Source organism: Garra rufa, chromosome 10, assembly GCF_049309525.1.
Source record: "Garra rufa chromosome 10, GarRuf1.0, whole genome shotgun sequence".
Classification (NCBI taxonomy): Eukaryota; Metazoa; Chordata; class Actinopteri; order Cypriniformes; family Cyprinidae; genus Garra; species Garra rufa.
Window position 1 is genome coordinate 43,083,870 of NC_133370.1, and position 20,637 is coordinate 43,104,506.

General features: G+C 37.5%; 1 protein-coding gene across 1 annotated transcript in view; it reads right to left on the reverse strand.

Moving 5' to 3' along the window:
• Positions 1 to 1,443: 1,443 nt before the first annotated feature.
• Positions 1,444 to 20,637, reverse strand: part of LOC141344592 (tyrosine-protein kinase JAK1-like) — a 21,511-nt gene continuing 2,317 nt past the window's right edge. Inside the window, exons 2-16 of the mRNA XM_073849468.1 lie at positions 19,715 to 19,910; positions 18,986 to 19,095; positions 16,983 to 17,120; positions 16,807 to 16,894; positions 16,286 to 16,413; positions 15,910 to 16,045; positions 11,570 to 11,721; positions 11,281 to 11,440; positions 11,001 to 11,095; positions 7,559 to 7,742; positions 7,290 to 7,414; positions 6,414 to 6,586; positions 3,911 to 4,028; positions 3,719 to 3,829; positions 1,444 to 3,630 (exon numbers count right to left, since the gene is read on the reverse strand). Of these exons, the coding sequence (XP_073705569.1) occupies positions 3,523 to 3,630; positions 3,719 to 3,829; positions 3,911 to 4,028; positions 6,414 to 6,586; positions 7,290 to 7,414; positions 7,559 to 7,742; positions 11,001 to 11,095; positions 11,281 to 11,440; positions 11,570 to 11,721; positions 15,910 to 16,045; positions 16,286 to 16,413; positions 16,807 to 16,894; positions 16,983 to 17,120; positions 18,986 to 19,095; positions 19,715 to 19,910 (2,022 nt within the window). The 3' untranslated portion in view covers positions 1,444 to 3,522. The remainder of the gene's footprint in view (positions 3,631 to 3,718; positions 3,830 to 3,910; positions 4,029 to 6,413; positions 6,587 to 7,289; positions 7,415 to 7,558; positions 7,743 to 11,000; positions 11,096 to 11,280; positions 11,441 to 11,569; positions 11,722 to 15,909; positions 16,046 to 16,285; positions 16,414 to 16,806; positions 16,895 to 16,982; positions 17,121 to 18,985; positions 19,096 to 19,714; positions 19,911 to 20,637) is intronic.

Here is a 20,637-nt window from a genome sequence, read left to right on the forward strand (position 1 = left end):
TTTAGTTTTAATTAAGTATAGTTTAGATTTCTGACAAAAAAAAACTTACGCTTGTAATATCCTGAATCACTCATACACTGGATTTCCATTGGTATGGACTTTTGTATTAAAGTTCTCAAGTTGTATCTCAGCTCCTTGTGGCACAACTGCAAATTACAACTTGTATAGTTAGTCATTGATAATCACAATTTTTTAACTTTAATTCTAAACACAATTTTGACAGAAATTGACAAGCAGTTGAAATTGTTAGATGAAAAGTCATAAATAAATATATATATATAAATAAAATCACATTTTGTCACCATTTTGACAATATTTTTTTATACTTATGATCTAGTATCTCATAATTTTTACTTTTTGTTTTTGTTTTGGGCTTCTATGCAAGGACTATTTTTGCTCATTTTGTTATTAAAAAGTAGAATAGAAAGTACAGTTGAGGTCAAAAGTTTACATACACATTGCAGAATCTGAAAAATGTTAATTATTTTACCAAAATAAGAGGGATCATACAAAATGCATGTTATTTTTTTATTTAGTACTGACCTGAATATGATATTTCACATTAAAGGCACTTACATATAGTCCACAAGAGAAAATAATGGTTGAATTTATAAAAATGACCCTGTTCAAAAGTTTACATACACTTGATTCTTAACACTGTGTTGTTACCTGAATGATCCACAGCTGTGTTTTTGTTGTTGTTTAGTGATAGTTGTTCACAAATCTCTTGTTTGAACAGAATGAGGATGTGTAAATTTTTCTTATTTTGACTAAATATCATATTTTTTTTAATTTAGTACTGCCCTGCAGAAGCTACAGAAGATTCTTACATTTTTCCCAGCAAAATATGCAAATGCATTCTCTTGTGGACTATATGTAAACATCTTTAATGTGAAATATCTTATTCAGCTCAGTACTAAATAAAAAATAACATGCATTTTGTATGATCCCTCTGATTTCAGTAAATAATTGACATTTTGCAGATTCTGCAATGTCAGTGTATATAAAAGGAGCTTTACTTTTTGATTTTGGAACACCCTTATAATAAATACCAGCACTGTAAAGTTTTACGGTCATTATGTGCAGCCCCGTTCAGAAGCTTCCAAAGAAAGTGACCAAAGCGAAATGTACGCGGGTGGAACGCATGAGAAGCCTCTACATGCAGTGCAAAGCTCCAGGTGATTTCTGATTTTTCTCCAAGTCTGTGTGCTCTTTCAGAGATGCCACCTCACCTTACCTCACTTTCTATGTGTCCTACTAGACCCGCCAACCCCCCAGATTCCTGGTCCTTCTCTGTGTCCAGATGAGCAGGAACACTGGGAGCGAGAAATGGACGAACTGGTGGAATGGACTCACTCCCTTTCTATGAAAAAATTTGATGATCTACTGTATGACCTCTAGCACAAATTTAAATATCACATGATATTACAAACACAAGTCAAACCTGCTTAATGTTTTTTAATGATATAGTATATTTTAAAAAAGTATGTAGTACAATCAACTGAATATAATGTTTTATAAAAATATAAAATGAAATGACAATCATTACAACATTTATCCACCCTGCATTTCAATAGATCTATCTATTTATCTCTGTCTGTCTGTTTTTTCACCATCGAGTTCTCATTGCTTAACCATTCCATCATGGTTCCAGATAAGGATTTATTTTCGTTTTAGAGTCTGCATTATGGAGGATAAACAGATATTTTTGTTTACTAAACACAAAATGGCATGCTTGGCCAGCTATAGAAAGAAACTAGTAGCCAGAAAACAAACAACTGACTGATTCTGAGTGGCGACGTCACTACATGTGATTCCGCACCAAGAACGAATCCTATTTGTGCCGAACCAAACATAAATGTTTCTTATCCCGTTGATGGAAAAGCAGCTATAGAAAGCAGCTACAATAAATATGTGACCCTGGACCACAAAACCAGTCACAAGGGACAATTGATACATGAATAAATAAGCTTTCCATTGATGTACGGTTTGTTAGGATATAGGGCTGCACAATTAATCGAATAATTCAAGATTAATAACTTACATAGCAAATGTAGCTATTGCTCATTGTGAATATTAATTTACTAAGAGATCTTACTGTAAAGTGATACCTATTGGTCTTTATAATTCTTTTGCACTTTTTTAACTTTATACATTTTTTGTGTATTACTTTATTGTATTTAAATGTTGTTTTGTCATGATAATACTGTATACCGTGATAAAAGCATGATCTATTAATCACAACATGAAAATTGATACCGGCATATCCCTATGCAAATAGAATATTTTTACTTTTTTTATTTAAAGAAACCAAACCAATGTATCTTTGACATTTGTGGCAATGAGAAAATCAATAAAAGTATTTTCAGCTTTTTTTTATTTTTATATTAAATTATGGCATGCAGTTGCTTCAAACAATGCTATAAAGCTATTTAAAACATCAATCAAACGCAATTACAATTTCAAGGGAATAATCGACACTTATGATTTTTGTCATAATCGTGCAGCCCTAGTAGGATAGGACATTTTTGGCTGAGATACAACTATTTGAAAATCTGTAATCTGAGGGTGCAAAAAAATCTAAATACTGAGAAAATGGCCGTTAAGTTGGCCAAATGAAGCTCTTAGCAATGCATATTACTAATCAAAAAATAACTTTTGATATATTTATAGTAGGAAATTTACAAAATATCTTCATGGAACATGATCTTTACTTAACATCCTAATCATTTTTGGGACGAATGAAAAATGTATCATTTTGACCCATACTTTGTATTCTTGGCTATTGCTACAAATAGACCGTAGGTTTTGTGGTCCAGGGTCACATAAGTCTCCTGTCATATTAAGGAACTTCATCTTTTATAAAACAATTCATACATTTTAAAAAACGATTGGCCAGATTTACCAATCAGGGCAAATTAGCATGAGATCAGAATCCCATAAAAGTGCAGATAGGTGTATGAGTTCTGTGTGTGATCTACTGACAATGCACAAAGTAAAGAACACAGACACAGCCACATAATTTCTATAATGACCAATGCAATCTATCAAGCGCAACATGGGTTGAGACAATGGTGCAAATACTCTAAAATGCATTGCGTGATTTAAATACTCTCTTCCCATTCATTTTGTGTCTCCTACAAAAGCATAAGCAATAAGGTCATCTGCAAAGATAACTGTCGACATCTTTTCATCATTAATTTTTCACTCTATGTTTAGCAAGTCCTAACAGTCAAAAGAGCTGCTGCAAGCTGTTAGTAAGTCTGGCCCAAGATTTAACACGGCTTCAGCTTTTATGAATTATTTTTTTTAGTACTTGATACTTGTTAAGTGTTAATGGTGTGCTAACCTAGTAAGAATAAACAGTTTAATCTAAGTGTTTTTGGAGGTAGATGATTATGTGGAGAAAATCTGAACAGAAAGTAACATGCATCATGCATAGCTTTTCTTAGTACAATGAGAAAGGTACATAAAAAAAATAAATCTGAATTCTGTAGGTGGACCTGATCTGATGAATGGAAGTTAGATGTTTTCTCTAGTGAGGAGAAACTCAAACTCTTTCATCAGGCTCTTGAAGTCCGCTCTGTTTTCTGGGGCGTGACTCCAGCACCTGCGCATCTGAGTGTACACCTGCAGACACAGATACACGTGTGTTAAAGAATCTGCTTACAATATAATACATACAAAAATCTGACTCTTCATAGACAAAAGTCCTCACCATTTCAGGGCATGAATCTGGACGTGGCATCCTCCAGCCTTTCTCAAGAGCTTCTACCAGTCTAGCCATGGTCATCTGTCCATGAGACCGGCCAATCGTCTGCAGGAATACCTACCAGAGAAACGTATAAGAAAAGGAATTAGCAAATGAGTCACAGTTCAAAGAAGTTAGTATGAGCTTTGTAATGCTCACCTGTGGAGGGCTGTTCTCACGGTCACAGTAGGTCATGATTTCATAGAGAGTGACCCCAAATGACCAAACGTCAGACGCCTTATAGAACTTCCGGTTAATCAGACATTCTGGAGCATACCTGCACAGACAGAAGTCATGACCCATGTTCAGTGGACATCTGTGCAAATACACAATGCAACTATAGATGTACAAATGTTAAAACACATGCTGAACATATGCTTTTTTTTAAAAACAAGCATAACAGTATGCAGTATAACAACAACAAAACTAAAATAAAGATAAATGCAACAACTTTTTAAGTTTTTAATGTTTAAAATAACTTTTCTATTTCCCTATTTTTAAAAATGTTATTTATTGCTGTGTCATAGTTCTGTCTGTTGTGGTCTTTGGTTTCTCCCATCTGGTTTCCCCCTGTCATTTTGTGATCATTTGGTTTGCCCTCATTTGTCATCATCCCCGTCACCTGTGTTTAATTATTAGTCTGTCTTTATAAGTCTGTTTGTTTCCTGAGTTCTCTGTCGGTCTTTATGTGATGTAAACGTTGAATGTTCGTGTGTGGAAGTTATCTGAGTTCTTGCCTTGTTCCTGTCAGAAGATTATTAAATGTATTGTTCTAATTGTACTTTGCATCTCGTCTCGTCCATCCAGCACGTAAACCGTAACATGCTGTGATCAAAGCTGAATTTTCCGCATCATTACTCCAGTCTTCAGTGTCACATGGCTCTTCTAAAATCATTCTGATATGCTGATTTGCTGCTCAAGAAACATTTATTATTACTTATTTTAAAAAGGCTGCTTAATATTTCTGTGGAAATCCATGATAAATTTTAAGGATTTTCTAAATAGAGAGATTAATTAAACTGCATTTATTTTAAATATAAATCTTTTGTAAAATTATAAGTGTCTTTAGTGTCACTTTTGATCAATTTAATACATTCTCGCTGAATAAAAATATTACCTTCAAAATTCAAATCTTACTGACCCGAAACTGTTGAACAGTGTAGAAATATAAATATTCTTCATTCTATATATATATATATATATATATATATATATATGGGTCAAAGAGTAAAAGGGTTCAAGCATAAAAACAACAAGTGTAATACTGCTTTAAATTGTTGTCCCCCCCCAAAAAAAAAATATTAAAACGTTTTGTTTAATTTCACTGCATTTCACTGCACCCACTAAAATGTCATTTAGTGTAACAATCTTGTCAGCCATATTTACAACAAAAATCTATTTATGACAAAAGATGAATTTCTTTCACCCCAAATACTAATTAGTTGTAATTCTACATTTTTTTTATTTGCCACTATCCTAGGTTTTGCTCATTTGTCAATAAGATTTTTTTACTCATTTAAAACACAATAAAATTGAATATGCTCCCTTATCCTTTTATATATTTTAATATGTACAAGTCAGAATTTTTACATAAATATTGTGTTACACCGAATGATAATATAACATTATTTCTTAATTTTGACATTTTATTTTCCAAAGACTTATTTGAAACCTTAAAAGTAGACACTTTACTTACACTTAATGTGCTTTCTATGTACATAAAATCACTTTTGTAAATTTCTTTTGACATGGACATCTTAACATCTTATATTTTTACATTAACAATGTAAACCAAGTATGAATCTCATTAAGCTAGTGGTTTTTTAAACAATTAATATTTAAAGAACATATTTTATTGTGAATTTATGTTCAGCTATTCTTTTTAATAGTTAACTTCTATTTTTTTCAAAGCTCGGTAATTATTGATCACAGACAGAGATTTACTTGAAATTTCACCAAGCTGATTACTCACTAGACTTCCCACAGATCATGTTTTCATGTCATTTTATGTCTCATTTTGATGTAAGAAAGGGATTGTATCTAAGTGTGTGAGTTGTTTACATAATTTCTTAAATTAGTCATTCCTTTAATGCCATTATATAGTTCATTTCGACTGATTCGCGAACACAGATCGTAGACAGACTCAACAGGCAGGATTTATCGCATGAACCAATCACAGCCAAACATAACCAGTCATATCCAAACATATCCCAATGGAGGCATTGAGGCAAAACTCAATGGGCTCAGGGGAGGCATGAGAGACACAGACTCTACCTTTTCTAACTTTACCTGATAGTGTTGCTGTTGAATAGTTTTATTTTAGAAAAATTTGTGATTTATATACTTTTTAATGTTATATTTTGTAATATTGCCATTGTTTTATTTTTGTACTACTGTTTTTTTTCATCCAATATTTTAAGGAGGCACTACCTCCCTTATATAAATGTAATTAATAAAGTACTACTTTCAAAACATAATTTGTAAGGCCATCATGGCAGGTGTTTGAATTAAAAGGGAGAAGGTAAGAGCTTTCCCATATGTATAAATCATTTGACCTTTACAGAAATACTCAACAAATTTAAAAGCAACAAGCTCAAACCTGTGATTCACATGATGATTAAAATATATACAGATGTATAATCAGGAATGAGTGCTGCTTTACCAGTAAACAGGACTGTCCTGTTCTTCAGTCACTTTGTAATACTCTTTATCATCTTTGATGCTCTTAGTCAGACCAAAGTCCCCGATCTTCACGAGTGATTCATTCTCCACTAAGATGTTTCTCGCTGCCAGATCCCTATGGATGTAGTTCTGAGATCCCAGGTACTCCATACCCTGAAACACACAGGAATCAGTTAAACACACAATATTTATACTGATTTACACTGATTTATACTTTACAAGATGGCAGTTATTCATAGTGATCACTACTGTTGTGCAGCCTAAAAAGAATTTCGACACTTAGGTCACAAATAAAAATATATGTTATGTAATTGCATTGGATAGAAAATATCAAAAAGTGGCATGTAAAAGCATGTTTAGAGTAAAAAAAAAAGTGAAAATGCAGCTCATGAGCAGTGCTGGGTGTAACTAGTTACTAAGTCATTTAATTACTTTCCATTGAAAAAATAAAGTAAGGGATTACTCTAATTTTTCTGTAATTTTATTACAGTTACTTCTTATCTAATTGAACTTAATACGGTGTATAGGCTGTATAACAATACAATAGTGGATTTAACATCAAAATTTAAAGTCTAACCTTAAAATGCATATTTTTTATGTACACTTCTCACTTTAAATACTTTGGTGAGTTAATAAGAATATTGGTTACACTTTAGTGTCCATTTCTCACTATTAACTAGTTGGTTATTAGCATGAATATTACTGGGATTTTGGCTGTTTATTATTACTTAAAAAGCACATATTAATGTCCTTAATCTTACCCAATTCTTAATCTTAACAACTACCTTACTAAGTATTAATAAGCAGTAAATAGGAGTATATTGAGGGAAACTATCTATTGTATTGGCTATATTACCTGACATATCTGAAGAGCATATTGCAGCAGTCTCTTCTGATCGATGTTGGATTTGTTACGAGGCAGGTATTCTTTTAGACTGCCAGAAGGCAAATACTCCATAATGAGTTTGATGTTTGTTCCTCCTGTGTGACACATTCACCCCAAGAAATAATATATTAAGTATTTGTAAATGGGCTATATATTTGTTTGTAAGCATTTGTTTGTAGTTGAAAGCCATCAAGATGTGTAAACAGGGCTTTGTGCATAGATGTGTGCTTATGACTTGCCTTCATCATTGCAAATGCCTTTGTATTTGACAATGTTTTCATGGTAGAGATTTCTGATGGTGCTGATCTCTCTCCTCAGGTTGCTGCTCTCATTTTCCGTTTTCAGAGATTTGACAGCCACCAGCTCACCTGTCTGATCTCCCTTAGGATCATACAGACACAGTTCCACCATCCCAAAGTTACCCTGGAAACAAAGAACAATACAAACAGATAATGAATCAAGGACACATTAATCCAAAGGGATTATGGGGAATTAGGAGGGATGAGAGGAAATGTGGGGATCTGGTTTGTGTGAGACTGGTTTAACTTGGTCCAGATTTCCAATTAGAATCACTAGTTCAAGATTCTAATTCATTTATAATGCATAATTTATACTGTATTCCTATTGGCATTTTTATAAAAATCTTTAATATACAATTTTACAAATTGGTTTTGTTGTAAGAGTTATTAATGAGGATCGAATCGACATGAGCGGGAGACAAACGTGCCCGCATCGTGGATGAATCCCACACCACGCCTAGATAAGTGGTCCTCTGAACTGGAGAAAGTACACTTTTCTTGATGTTTAGTCTTAACCCACAGCACTTTCATGTGTGACAGAACAACATCTCGATGTTGAACCGCCATCTGATGAGACTGGGCCAAAATCAGCCAGTCGTCGATATAGTTTAGTATGCGGATGCCCTGGAGTCGCCACAGCTGCATCCACACACTTGGTGAAAGTGCGGGGTGAGAGTGCAAGGCCGAAAGGAAGAACACGATATTGGTATGCTTCGCCCCCGAAAGCAAACCTCAGGAACCTCCTGTGATGAGGAAGGATGGAGACATGAAAATAGACGTCCTTCAGATCTATCGTCACAAACCAGTCCTCGGATCTTATCTGTGACACGACCTGCTTGACCGTAAGCATACGGAAAAGTTCCCATCCTTCTTGGGAACAATGAATGGCTTCTTGGGAACACCTTGATGGCCTCCTTCCTCAGGAGAGTATTTACTTCCTGTTCCATAACCAGAGCCTGCTCTGGGCCCACCTGAGTGGGAAAAACTCAGCTGAAACTGGGAGGAGGAGTACCGAACTGAATGCGATAACCCCTTTCTACAGTGCGCAGGACCCATTGAGACACATTCGGCAGAAGTTTCCACGCTGCCAGAAAGTCTACTAAGGGAATCAGCCTCTCGAGGAGGCAGGAAAACACCCAACCAGCTGTCGAGGGGACCTCCGTAGAGGTCGCGAGCTTCCCAGTACCGCTACGATAACGGGCGGTAGACGAGAAATATGCAGGGTGGCAGGGGTTGGCAAGACGATCCCCTGAGGACACTGAGGAGAGACGGGCACCGTATGATGAGGTGTTAACCGCTCTTCCCCAGAGGGGGCTGTCCTCATTGGCCCTGGGCCAGGACCATCAGGGCCTTTTAGCCGAGCCCTTCTTAGCCTGCAAGACCACCCTCAGGTCAGTCTTGGGCTTAGAAGGGCCGGGCCCAGAGCGCCGCCTAGACCCACGATCCCTACCAGCGGGGGGCGCACGGGAGACGACATTCTGTTTCTGGGCCTCCCTGTATGAGGAGCTGGTATGCGGCTGGAGCTGCTGAGATCCAGCAGCCCCCTGAGCTGGAGCATGGCGAGGCAAGAACCGCTGAAACGCCGCCGCTTGACGACAAGAGCCTTCAAAGACTGTGCCGCTTCGGGGGACAGATATCTCGCAAGCGTCTGTTCCACCCGGGGCATCGCCTTGTACGCATACTCAGACAGCCCCACCACATTAGCATAGTGAACAGCGGAGGGGCTGTAGAGCCGCGAGGAGTAAGGCTTTCCCCATGACCCCGACACCACGGTGTGGAGGTCAGAGAAAAAAGGAAGGCTACGGCGCAGAGGTGGTGGCCGAGACCGCAGAAAGTGCTCATCCAACTTGCTTTTCTGCGGTTCGGCTTGTCTTTAATGTGGCAACAGCACGAGTGACCACCTCTAAAAGCTCCTCATACTGGGGAGATTGAGGGGGTGAATCCTCATCGGCACCCTCTACATCCACCTCCTCGGAGGAAGATAAGAGGAGCGCCGCGCCCTATCCCCGGGGGGAAGAAAACACAGAGCGGGCTTCTGACCCCAGCGAGCGGGCGGCGGATCTGGCAGGTGAGGCAGAAGATAGGGACTCGCCCGTCTCCATACCCGCTACCAGATCCAATTGCGATCCCCACGAGTGCAATCGCTGCACCGCCTCGGCGGAAGCGGGACCAGACCCACGAGGAACGCTGGTGAAGGCTCCCTTCTCGAAAGAGAGCCTTCCGGGAGCAGAGCACACGCAAAGGCATGCGCTCACAATGCAAGCAACCAGCCCCCTCGAGGGCTGATGCTGCATGCCCCACTCCCATACAGACAACACACAAGCCGTGTGTATCCTCACCCGTAATAAAACGAGGGCAAGAGGAACACAAGGCCTGTGATGTTGCTGCTTATAAAGATCACCCTTGACAGACATTGTAACACAAGACAAACAATTACTCTCTAAATAAAATGTGTGCAATTGTGCACGAAAAACGGAGAGTAACAGGACACAGAGCGCTTGCTGAATGGCAGAAAGCTAGCGCTGTTCTCATTGAACGTGCTTTTAAGCTTCCTTTTTAAGCATTAAATGTTAGCGGGAAATTAAGCATTAAATGTTAGCAGGAAATTAATTTGTAACCATGGGAGTAAAGATGTAGGCTGAAAAGGGTTTACCCCAAGATCCGGAGTTCGGAGAAAAACTGAAGCCCCCGGCATTGATGTGGCTGTTTAGCTTGCAGGAAGCATTCATACAGCTTGCTCTTAGGTTAAACATCCTGCTTTTCAGAAGGCCAGTCGATCTTAAGCTTGGCCACCGCTCTAGTCACTACCTGCAGCAGTTCTACATGGATGCCCACCACGTCAGCCTCCTCAGAGGAAGACAGGTGAAGCATCGAGTCTTCCCTCTGGGAAAGAGCACTAGATCTGATGGGTGAGGGCAAAGAAAGGGACAAGCCCATTTCCAACCTATTCACCAGATTCATATGTAATCCATAGCCACCACTCTGTCTCGGGACCCGGGAAGTCGCTCACAATGCACACAGACAGCTGACCCTGCATGCACTGCTCGGAAAGAAACATCTAGCACTGAGGAACGTACAGACTAAAACACTGTTTATCAGACTTTGTCTTTTCGCTTGCCATTGAACAAAGACTGCACAGCACATGTGGCAGACACACAAAGAGTGCTGAAGAAAACTTTAAGCTTCCTACATCATCCCACTCATGACGTCTCACTATTCCATTTGACTAATTTCACAAAGGCTTCAGAGCATGATCATGCAAAGGCATTCCTAAAGTGTTTCTGACACAGCACAAGTTCAACTAAATCCAGTAGGAATCATGTAAATGCTCCTTTATTTGACTAGGGAACTGTAACAGTAGATGACTGGAAAAGTCCAGTACCTCTCCAAGCTTTCGGATTTTCTTGAGAAATCTCCTCTTGAAATCTGTAGGATCAGTCTCCTGTGGAGGAATTGCCCCTGATATAAGTTGAAGGTCTGTAGAAAAAAACATATATAATAAATTAAATAATGTATACAAATACTACCATTTAGTATAATTCAAATTATACATATTTGATGAAAAAAAGTTCATTTATTTATTTATTTTTTAATATATTGCATAAAGAAGAGGTAAAGACTATTAGTGTTAATGATAGCATGTGATATTATGTGACAGATACCCTTCTCGTGCTGCTCTTTGATGCGGCCCAGCTCTCTCACAATGGCTCTGAAGAACGGTCTCTTCTTGGGGTCGTAGTTCATGCACTGTGAGATCAGAGTAGCCAGTTCACTGATGCTGGGGGTGACCAGAGTGCCGCACACCTCATAGAATCGCTCTTTCTATTTATACACACACAGATGTTACAGTCAGAAGCAATAGACAATAATTACAATAAAAACCAACTGCTGCTTTGGTCAAGTATAAATATAGAGATGCTCCAGAAGAGACATCCAGGAAGAGTCAAGCACCTCTGAGAGTTTCTTTTCATACAGGGGCACCTCGCCATTGTAGCAGATCTCCCATAACGTGGTCCCAAAACCCCACTTGTCTGCTGCAATGCTCAGTGCTTTGCTGTTTTTAACACACTCCGGGGCGATCCAGGGGATCCTGTCAATGCACTCTGAGCACAGGCAAAATCAGGAGTGTTAGTAGTGCAAAATGGACTAAGTAAAGTTAAAATACATTATTGTTTATCATTTTAACCCTTGTAATGCATTCGAGTCTGTTTTGACCCTGAAGTGATACATACAAATTTCTAAACAAAAAAAAAAAGCATAGTGAAACAAAACTTTCCAAATACTTTAAAGACCCTCAAAATAAAAATAAAAAAAATTCCCAGATTTTTTTGACAAATATTTTTTTAAGAGATATAACCTTTTAAATGTTACATGTTCGGGTCATTTTGGACCCAAGTATGTATGAAATGCCATTAGATGTCAAAAATACTTTATGTAAAATTATCTATGAAGTTATATTAGTGTCAAAAACTTTTGTAAAATATATTCAGCCTTTTCCCCATATCTTTTTACACACTTTTGGGACTTAACTTTGTTGATTTATAAGAATATGTACAACTACTGCAGCAATAAAAATGCATCACCTTTTCAACTGAAATTTTCATAGTAATACTGTATTTGTTGGTTTAATGTTGGTTTGATATATATAATAAATATGTAGGTTTCATACATTTGAGGTATAATCACAAGTTATAAATTCTAAGGAATGTAATAAAATTCATTTAATTCCAAAGGGGTTATTATTGTTCTTATGAATTTCATACTATGATTTCTCATGAATATTAAAATATATAAAAAAAACAATATGTATATATATATATATATATATATATATATATATATATAATGTTTTCTATATGTTATATGAGAAAAATGTTATTATAACTATTACTGCATTTACCCCTTTTTTATTAATTAAAAATTGAGAAATTCTCTGAAATTTGAAAATTACACTTGAAAAAAATGCGCTCTCTCACTCTCTCTCTATATATACACTACCAGTTAAAAGTTTGGACATACTTCTCCATTCTCTTTAATGGGGAAGTGTATCCAAACCTTTGACTTTGACATGTAGTGTATATATATATATATATATATATAACAGAGAGAGAGTGAGAGAGAGAGCATTTTTTTTCAAGAGTAATTTCAAATTTTGGAGAATTTCTCAATTTTTAATTAATAAAAAAGGGGTAAATGCAATAATAGTTATAATAACATTTTTTTCATTCACTCATTAATGAGAAGTTGCTGATCAGATATATGGTTATATACAGTCAGGTCCATATATATTTGGACACTGACACAATTTTTATTATTTTAGCTGTTGACCAAAACATATTCAAGTCACAGTTATACAATGAATATGGGCTTAAAGTACACACGCTGAGCTTTAATTTTTAGGGCAGTCTCATCAAATTGGTAGAAAGGTTAATGAATTACAGCTATTTAATATGTACCTCCCCCCTTTTTCAAGGGACCATAAGTAATTGGACAGTTGACTCAAAAGCTGTTTCATGGACAGTTGTGGGCTATTCCTTCATTTTTTCTACATCAATTAACCAGGTAAAAGGTTTGGAGCTGATTCTAAGTGTGCCAGTTTATATTTGGAAGCTGTTGCTCTGAACCCATCATGTAGTCAAAGGAGCTCTGCATGCAAGTAAAACAGACAATTGTTAGGCTTCAAAAACAAAAGAAATGCATCAGAGAGATAGCAGGAACATTAGGAGTGGCCAAATCAACAGTTTGGTGAATTCTGAGAAGAAAGAGAACACACTGGTGAGCTCAGCAACATAAAAAGGCCTGGATGTTCACAAAAGACGACAGTATGGTGGATGATCCTCTCCATGGTAATAAAACATTTTACAATATCCAGCCAAGTGAAGAATACTCTCCAGGAGGTAGGCGTGTCACTGTCAAAGTCGACAATCAAGAAAAGATTTTACGAGAGCAAAATAGAGGGTTTACCACAAGGTGCAAACAAGGCCAGATTAGACTTTGTCAAAAAAACATTTAAAAAAGCCAGACCACTTCTGGAAAAGCATTTTTTGGACTGCTGAAATTAAAATCAACGTGTACCAGAATGACAGGAAGAAAAAAGTATGGAGAAGGCTTGGAACAGCTCATGATCCAAAGCCTACAACATCATCATCTGTGAACATGGTGGAGCAGTGTGATGGCATGAGCATGGCTTCCAGTGGCACTGGGTTACCGGTGTTTAGTGATGATGTGACAGAACACAGAAGCAGCCGGAAGAATTCGGAGGTGTTAAGGGTATATACTGTCTGCCCAGATTGAGTTAAATGGAGCAAAGTTGTTTGGGCGGCTCTTCATAGTACAAATGGACGATGACCTAAAACATACAGCAAAAGCAACCCAGGAGTTTTTAAAGGTAAAAAAGTGGAATATTCTGCAATGGCCAAGTCAATCTTCTGATTTCAAATTGATTGAGCATGCATTTCACTTGCTGAAGACAAAACTAAAGGCAGAAAGACCCACAAACCACAAACAACTGAAGTCAGCTGCAGTAAAGGCCTGGCAAAGCACCACAAAGGAGGAAACCCAGTCTATGGTGATGTCCATGAGTTCCAGACTTAAGATAGTCATTGCCTGCAACGGATTCTCAAAAAAATATTAAAAATGAACATTTTATTTATGATTATATTTATTTGTCCAATTACTTTTGAGCCCCTGAAAATGGGGGGGTCTGTGTATAAAAATAGTTGTAATTCCTTAGCATTTTATGTTATATTTTTGTTCAACCCCTTGAATTAAAGCTTAAAGTCTGCACTTCAATTTCATCTTGATTGTATCATTTTAAAACTATTCTAGTGGCATACAGAGCCGAAATTATGAAAAGTGTGTCAATGTCCAAATATATATTGACCTGACTGTATATTAAGTTATTTCTGTTTTATAAAATAACTATTCTTCAGGTCCAAGTGGAAAAATAATGCGAAAATAGTACACAGATTTTGAATACATTATGAGATTTAAAGGTCCCATATTGTCAAAATCAAAATTTCCTGGCTTTTTTCATGATAACTAAGGTCTAGGGGCTATGTAACTACCATATGAGTTTCAAAACAGTCAATCCACAGTAAACTGCACACAGCCTGCTTAAAGTAGCTGTTCATTTTCACGAGCCGCTGTAACTTCCGTAACGATGTGACGTCCGATCTACTCAAGTCACCGCCCCGAGCGCCAACCACCGTCCCACCCTCCTTTTGTCAAACCCAGACAACAACGCATCCATTCCATTATTGAGCAACAACAACACGAAAACAAGTGAAGAAAAACCCTGTTCAGTCGATAGATGTCAAGCTACGATCATTACACAGGCTTCAGAACAACGTGAATATAAGAGACCAGTGGCACGTCAACTTCAGCCTCTTTCACACAGCGATTCCGGTAAATACACGGATAATGTGTCCCACGATTTGTTCCGGAATTGTTTAATTTAGTTCATTCACAGTTGTTTTCCGGAATCTGTGTGTGCTTTACACACAAACCATAAAGACATGTGACGTTTGGATGTGAGATGTAATGCGACGCGTACGTTTCACTAAACTGAAACTAACCTGAACAAACTGTGCTTCAGCGCTGATAGTGAGGAGCTGGCTCTGCCTGATCGCCGCTTCATTCCACTTTGCACGTATTTTTTGTTGTGAAGAGTTGCATGATAACGTGCATCATTACTACAACACTGCCTTTATGTCTCTGGCTTTTGTTCACACAGCGCTCGTTCCCGTAATTTTCCAGAATCAGCGCGCATTGTGAAAGGGGCTTTACTAAAGCAACAGTTATGTAGCTTACTGCATTCGGTGTTTGAAAAAGAAAAAACATTAATGATCATTCTAAAATATCCTGTTGAGTATCAGCTCTCTCTATTGCTCTGAGCTCGCTTACAGCATACATGACCGTAGTTACCTGTGATTGGCCTGGCTGTGCGTCACTCAGAAAACAACAGGCCAATCAGAAGATAGGCTCATGAATATTAATTAGATGGGCCAAAATCGACCTGTTTTTGACAGAGCTCCTAAAAAAGGAGCTGTAAAATATATATTGAGATGGATTTTGGCACTTATACCGCAAATATATATTCTTAAGGACATCAACAACTAAAATAAACCTCCAGAAATGTGTACATTATGGGACTTTTAAATGATTTGCTATTAAATTGTTAATATATCTGACTAAATGTTAAATAGATGTCATTTAATAGTCACTGCACATTTGTATGGTGTAAGGGTATTTAGAGGCTCTCTGAATAAGTGTGAATGAGTGTGTGTTACCCGTTTGGCTGAGTACAGTGATGGAAAGTCCAGGATCACTCAGTTTAATGAAAGGACCGCCTTGTCCATCCAGACCGTCCAGCTTCAACAGGACATTTTTAGCACAGACATAGCCATGAACAAGCTTCTTATCCTCCTGAAAGAGAAAAAATAAGACAGAGTTCTTTTTGACTATTAAGATCTTTATGATTAAAGCAGGATATCAAATTATTATTAGGGTTAAATAACACTAAATTAACACTGCTTTAAAACTAAAATGTGTTTTACCAAACGTTTACACCTTAAATACACATTTTAAAATCTTAAGAATCACTGATCCAGTCTTAAATATTTCACAAAATGTAAACAAGGTCAAGTTCAAACTTAAATATCGTACCAAATAACTGAGGACACTGGAAAGCTGCTCCGCAACTTGAAACTTCCAGGAGGGCGTAAGTTCAGAGCGATGATTTCTCATAAACATATCCAGAGGGCCGTGCTGAACAAACTCCTCCACCATAATGACTGACAGAACAACAGCAATGAAACTTGAGATCACTTGCAGTCAGTGGTCAACTATTCCTTTAACTTTACAAATACAAATAAGTATTAAAGGTCGACCGATGTATCGGTTTTGCCGTTGTATCGGTTTTGCCGATTAATCGGCACCGATAGTTGTTTTAGCGGAACTATCGGTTATTGAAAAAAAAAAGATTTGTTCTTTTACAAAGTATGGTTCAGCCCCTTTTTAAATAGTATACCACTATTTTAGTTTACATTCAGTATCCATTTTAAAAACTATCGGCTGATTAATCGGTTGATTAATCCAACCTAGATATCGGTATCGGTAAAATATAACATCGGTCAACCTCTAATAAGTATTGTAGCAGTTTTGTTTGTTGGAGCAGGCACACTTACTGTCCATGCTGTGCATGCATATGCCATACATCAGAACCATGTGTTTATGGGATATCTGCTGCATTACACTCACTGTGTCCAGAAAGGCCTAAAAGCAGTAAAGCAGGATTTGTCAAAGCAATTACCAGTAGAGTTATTTACCTACAGTATGTATCATTAGATGTGGTGTCACTTACAGAAATTTGTCCTGCTGTCAGCACCTTCAGAACCACATCCACCACCTCATTGTCTGACGAACCCTCATCATCCTCATATCTCAACTTCAGCTTGCCAGCATAGATGTTTGTGCGAGTGCCTTGGCCCAGGTGTTTTTCCTGTTTTAGATATAACAGTTTCAAAACACAGCGTTCCACTTCTACAATACTTATTAGGCTCCAGACAAATTTTATTTTTATTTATATATGTCCCTGCTGGAATATCTAACTTAAACTGGAACACAATAACTGATCTAAACTGGTTCACCATCTTGGACCTGGTCTAACCAGCTTCAGGACTGTAAAAACATTTTCCTAACCAGCATTATTGTCATTTTTCTGTAAAAACATCTAAACATCCTTTAACCCTCTGGGGTCTGAGGGTGTTTTGGGGCCCTGAAGAAGTTTTGCCATGCCCTGACATTCGTGTTTTTGTAAGTATCTTAAAAACATATTAATGGCTAAAATCTGATTACATTGTAAGCCAGATGAACTTGAAGGAAACTCGCCGCTTTGTTACAGTGAAGTGGGCGTTTACCTCCCCGCACTTTGCTCGCATGGCTAATTATAATATAAAAAAAGCGAAAGTAGCTTGTGGGCGTGGTCGAATTAAATATAATTAGCTCTGTTCGGATAGACTTGAGATCGCGTTGGTTTCATATGAATTACTTTATCACAGAATATTTGTTTTCGATAAAACTTACTTTGTTTAAAAGTATACATATCAATGTTTCTCTAGACATAGTGCTTATGTCTCTGTGTTGTGTATTGGCTGAGTTATAGTTTATTTTAATGACGAGTTTCTGGATGAAGATCACGGAGACCAACACGGCAGACAGCACACCCTGTTTGAACCTTCCCAGGAGTGGCCGGTCGACCAAAATTACCCCAAAAGCGCAGCAACGACTCATCCAAGAGCTCACAAAAGACCCCACAACAACACCTAAAGAACTCTCTTGCCTCAGTTAAGGTCAGTGTTCATGACTCCACTATAAGAAAGAGACTGGTTCCAAGACGAAAACCGCTGCTAAGCAAAAAGAACATAAAGGCTCGTCTCAGTTTTGCCAGAACACATCTTGATGATCCCCAAGACTTTTGGGAAAAATACTCTGTGGACTGACGAGACAAAAGTTGAACTTTTTGGAAGGTGTGTGTCCCATTTCATCTGGCGTAAAAGTAACACAGCATTTCAGAAAAAGAACATCATACCAACAGTAAAATATGGTGGTGGTAGTGTGATGGTCTGGGGCTGTTTTGCTGCTTCTGGACCTGGAAGACTTGCTGTGATAAATGGAACCATGAATTCCACTGTCTACCAAAAAAATCCTGAAGGACAATGTCTGGCCATCTGTTCGTGACCTCAAGCTGAAGCGAACTTGTCTGCAGGACAATGACCCAAAAAACACCAGCAAATTCACCTTTGAATGGCTGAAGAAAAACAAAATGAAGACTTTGGAGTGGCCTAGTCAAAGTCCTGACCTGAATCCTAAAAACGGCGGTTTATGCTCGAAAACCCTCCAATGTGGCTGAATTACAACAATTCTGCCAAGATGAGGGGGCCAAAATTCCTGCACAGCGCTGTAACAGACTCATTGCAAGTTACCGCAAATGCTTGATTGCAGTTGTTGCTGCTAAGGGTGGCCCAACCAGTTGTTAAGTTTAGGGGGCAAACACTTTTTCACATCGGGCCATGTGGGTTTGGATTTTGTTTTCCCTCATAATAAAAAAACTTCATTCAAAAACTGCATGTTGTGTTTACTTGTGTTATCTTTGATTAATATTTAAATTTGTTTGAGGATCTGAAACATTAAAAGTGTGACAAACATGCAAAAAAATATAAAATCAGGAAGGGGGCCAACACTTTTTCACACCACTGTACCTGTTTAGGTTGGACCTTCCAGCAGGATAAATTGGTTGTTTTCTATTAAACAGATTTCACTTTATTCACATCACGAATATAAGCAAACAGTTTTTAGATGTCCAACCTGGGTAAAGTCACTTCTGAGGATCTTAAGGATTCCATGGACTGCATTAATGAAGGCAGATTGTGGCAGTGATGAATCTTTCCTGGTCATCATGACAAGGTTGGATTGCTCTGTGAAGCAAGGATGATTTTAGCACATAATAATCTAACATACAATGGAATTTACAAACGAAAATGCTGTCATTATTTACTCACCCTAATGTTATTCCAAACCTATATAACTTTTGTTTATCTTCGGAACACAAATTAAGATATTTTTGATGAAATCCGAGAGCTTTCTGACCCTGAGACAGCAATGCAACTGGCACATTCAAGACCCAGAAAGGTAGTAAGGAGATTGTTAAAACAATCCACATGACTTCAGTGGTTCAACCGCAATGTTATGAAGCTACGAGAAATAAAATTTTGTGTGCAAATAAAAATGCAGAGTCAGAAAGCTCTTGGATTTCATCAAAAATACCTTAATTTGTGTTACGAAGATGAACGAAGGTCATACGGGTTTGGAACATCATGCAGCATTTTCATTTTTGGGTGAACTAATCCTTTACTATTATAATTTTGCATGCCAATTAGTTAGACTATATTAGTGTTTCCTACAGGATTATCTGCCATGCCACTGCATGATTTTTAGAATCAACACAAAAACCTAGTGCAGTTTGAAACTTAAATCAAATTATAAACCGCTAGATTCTATATTGGAAATATCACTGTTGGTGGGAAGCTCCAGTACCTTTCGGTTGGGGTGGGCAGCCACACTCAAGTTTTAAGGTGGTTTGGTCCGTTGTGAGAGACTGGCTGGACAGGTGGTCCGTCAGCTCTCTCAGGGTGGGCTTAACAATATCTGTCCCAGTCAGGTGGAACCCCTCTGCGCTCGCCTCAATCTGGAAATTCTTGAAGGTTTTGGTGATGCTGCTGTGACAATCCCTCTAAAATAAAAAGGTCAGTTTTGATTTGAGTACCTTACTCTGTGAGAAACATAGAAAAGCATCAATATCTTGACTAGATAAAAAAGTTTAAAGCAGCTTTAAAAGCTTAAAGTTTTGAACTTTATATAGATAGATTAGATGATTAGCATGTTGCTAGCACGATTAGAATGTAGTTAGCATGATTCTAACATTTTCTAGCACGTTTAGTATGTTTCTAGCATTATTAGCAAGTTACTAGCATGTCATTAGCAAGTTACTAGCATGATTAACAAGTTGTTAATGCATTGTTAGGATGTTTCTAACATAATTAACATGTTACTTGTACTATTAGCATGTCATTAGCAAATTGCTAACATGTTTCTAACATGATTAGCAAGTTATTAGCATGTTATTAACATGTTTCTAACATGATTAGCAAGTTACTAGCCTGTTTCTAGCATGTCATTAGCATGTTTCTAACATGATTAGCAAGTTGAAAGCACGTTTCTAACATTTTTCTAGCATGTTTAGTATGTTTCTAACATGATTAGCAAGTTACTAGCATGTCATTAGCAAGTTTCTAGCATGATTAACAAGTTGCTAACAAGTTTCTAGCACGATTAGCAAGTTGTTAACATGTTGCTAACATGTTTCTAACATAATCAACATGTTACTTGTTTTATTAGCACGTCATTAGCAAATTGCTAACATGTTTCTAACATGATTAGCAAGTTACTAGCATGTCATT